We start from the raw sequence: 2,398 nt of genomic DNA on the forward strand, positions 1-2,398 counted from the left end.
CCCAAGGGGTTTGTAAATAACAAGGTTTGGCTTGAAATTTTTGTTGTCTAAAGAAACTTGACATAAAATAGACTTTTTGTTCATACTTTATCTGGTATTTGTAGGGGAACACAAATCACTTTTGTTTACAACTCTGTTTAATTTCATTAACAAAATATCTTTATAAAGTCATTTTCAAATCTATTTTTACTTTCAGGCAAGCAATGGAGTCAACTGAATGTAATGATTTTCATATCTTGCAAAAAAAAAAAAAAATAAATATATAAAAATACAGTATCAATCTGTCCCAAAAATAATCATGCAAAATGTTAATGATATACAGTAAATGAAATGAATACATAGCTATGTTTCAGAGACAATTCAAAACAATTCAAGCAATCTGTCTATAAAAGAATATCACATTCAAATATAAGGCTGAATCACTATCAGCCAATCACATGTAATCTGCAAGAGACAGTACAATTTTCCATGTCATATCTTCTGATGATGTATCTCATAAATAAAGGCAAGCTTGTAGTCTAAATAAAAAATGTTCCCTCATAGTAAATTGACGCCCCCCCCCACCAACCCAAGAAATAGCTGTAATAATGTAGCCTTCTTTATATTTTTAACAGATGATTTTTTAAAGAGAGGGTTTCCTGACCAAAACAGATAAAAAATACAAAAAGAACCCCCCTCCAAAAAGAACTCATTAATAACTAGATAGGGCTACATTATTGAGCCACAAGAAAAATACAATGAAAACAAACCTAGTTGATTTTCATGCTACTACCCCCAACTTATTTTATATTTATGCCCATACCACTGGAAGGGAAACCTCATATCATTGAATCTTTTTTTTCAAAATTTAAAAAATCTGTGATAACAGCCAGCCTTGCAACCATTTCTTCAGAATCAAGTGAGTCATTTTTCAGCATGATTAACAAATTGAGCAACTCTGGTTGAAAATATATGTCTAACACGTCCACATGGCGTCTTGGATGTCGCCTCAAGTTTCTCTTGAAGAGGGGAAGGAGGGATGTCTTCATCTTCTGATGGAAATCATACTGCAAAAAAGAGAAGAAATGACACTGTCTATGTGGAGGAAAGAATTATTGATGTTGTTACAAGCATAACAGTGGCATTATTCTGATAAATATTTTTGGCATAATACAATCAAAATCCTGTGACAATTAAAACAAAAGACAGTCTTTAAAAATTTTATTTTCCAAATACACTTGAACTTCATTATCTCAAAAGAAAACAAACAAAAAACATCAGTGTGTCAAAGTGACATGGCTGACCCAGCCTCTTTTTTGTTTTACCTTTTTGTTAACCTTGTTATTTCAAATCCTTGGATATTTTAAAATCTATTATCTTTGTCCTGATGTGTTTGAGATAATGAGGTTTAACTGTACAAATATATGTTACACTGATGTTTTTAAATTAAAAATACTTCAACATATCTTTAACTCTTTTATGAAATTTACTTCAGATATAATAAATTTATGTTAAAATTTATGTCAAAATCAATGTCACTTTTTTTATCTCAGTGGAGTCACTTACTTCTTTAAAGGCTAAATAAGCAGCTTTAAATGCAGGTTGTTTATCATTCTGCATTGCTCGTCGATTACCGTGAAGTACATATGCCCCACTTCGTTCTGCACCTGTACACACACTCATATACATACAGTGATCAGGTCTGTAGTTCCATTCACATGGATAAACATAAAGCTCATCTGTGAAAAGAAAATTGTTCACATCACCATGCTATTAGAAAACAGATATATGTATGTGTGATCTTTGCATAAGTAAACTAATATTATATAATTTTTATGCACCCAGATTGATAGATCCAGGCATATATTTTTTTGTCCTGTCTGTCTGTTTGTCTGCAAACATTAACTTTCGCCATAACTTTTGAACCGTGAGAGAAAGAGACTTCATATTTGGTATGCATACTCCACTAATGAAACTCTTTCAAATGGCACCAAGGCCAATGACCTTGTGACCTTGGCTGTGACTTATATGCTAAAAATAGCTTTTTTGAACCTTATGCATAACTTTTGAACCATGAGAAATAGAGACTACGAATGAAGTTCTTTCAAATGACACCTAGTTCAAAGTAATTACTTAGAGATTCTATGGGGGTGCTTCTTGAACTTCATACTTATGTATTTATACTTTGGCTCACACTCGCAGTACACGCTGTACAGGTACATTGTTAAATTATTTCTGAGATTCGCCCTCACCTGGATGAAAGTGAAAGTAGATGTTAATGAGATCCTGATCTCCCCAGGTTATTTTCAGTTTGTATTCTTTGTAGTAATTCACAATGGATGGAAGCCAAGTTGAGTTTCGAAGCCTTGTTAAATTCATCAACATTACACCGGAATTGACCCCTGAAAAAGTGTTGAAA

The 2,398-nt window shown here is 32.6% G+C and overlaps 1 protein-coding gene across 1 annotated transcript; it reads right to left on the minus strand.

The window, feature by feature from the left end:
• Positions 1 to 468: 468 nt before the first annotated feature.
• LOC134262083 (glucoside xylosyltransferase 1-like) lies at positions 469 to 2,377 on the minus strand. The gene is made up of 3 exons (XM_062744472.1): positions 2,232 to 2,377; positions 1,546 to 1,718; positions 469 to 1,046 (listed from the first exon to the last, which is right to left on the minus strand). Exons 1-3 carry the CDS (start codon positions 2,362 to 2,364, stop codon positions 819 to 821), a joined length of 534 nt encoding a protein of 177 aa, XP_062600456.1. The 5' UTR covers positions 2,365 to 2,377; the 3' UTR covers positions 469 to 818.
• Between the last annotated feature and the right edge of the window lie 21 nt (positions 2,378 to 2,398).

The sequence above is a fragment of the Saccostrea cucullata genome, unplaced genomic scaffold (assembly GCF_032062105.1).
Source record: "Saccostrea cucullata isolate Sc308-1 unplaced genomic scaffold, CSIRO_AGI_Scuc_v1 ctg11744, whole genome shotgun sequence".
In the NCBI taxonomy this organism is placed as follows: domain Eukaryota; kingdom Metazoa; phylum Mollusca; class Bivalvia; order Ostreida; family Ostreidae; genus Saccostrea; species Saccostrea cuccullata.

What these genes read in the sequence shown, in the direction of transcription:
- LOC134262083 (XM_062744472.1), bottom strand. Translation starts at nt 2,364, where the DNA reads ATGTTGATGAATTTAACAAGGCTTCGAAACTCAACTTGGCTTCCATCC. An exon ending in CTACTTTCACTTTCATCCAG is followed by an intron (nt 1,719 to 2,231) that starts GTGAGGGCGAAT and finishes TTCTTTTCACAG; the next exon opens with ATGAGCTTTATGTTTATCCA. An exon ending in CTTATTTAGCCTTTAAAGAA is followed by an intron (nt 1,047 to 1,545) that starts GTAAGTGACTCC and finishes TCTTTTTTGCAG; the next exon opens with TATGATTTCCATCAGAAGAT.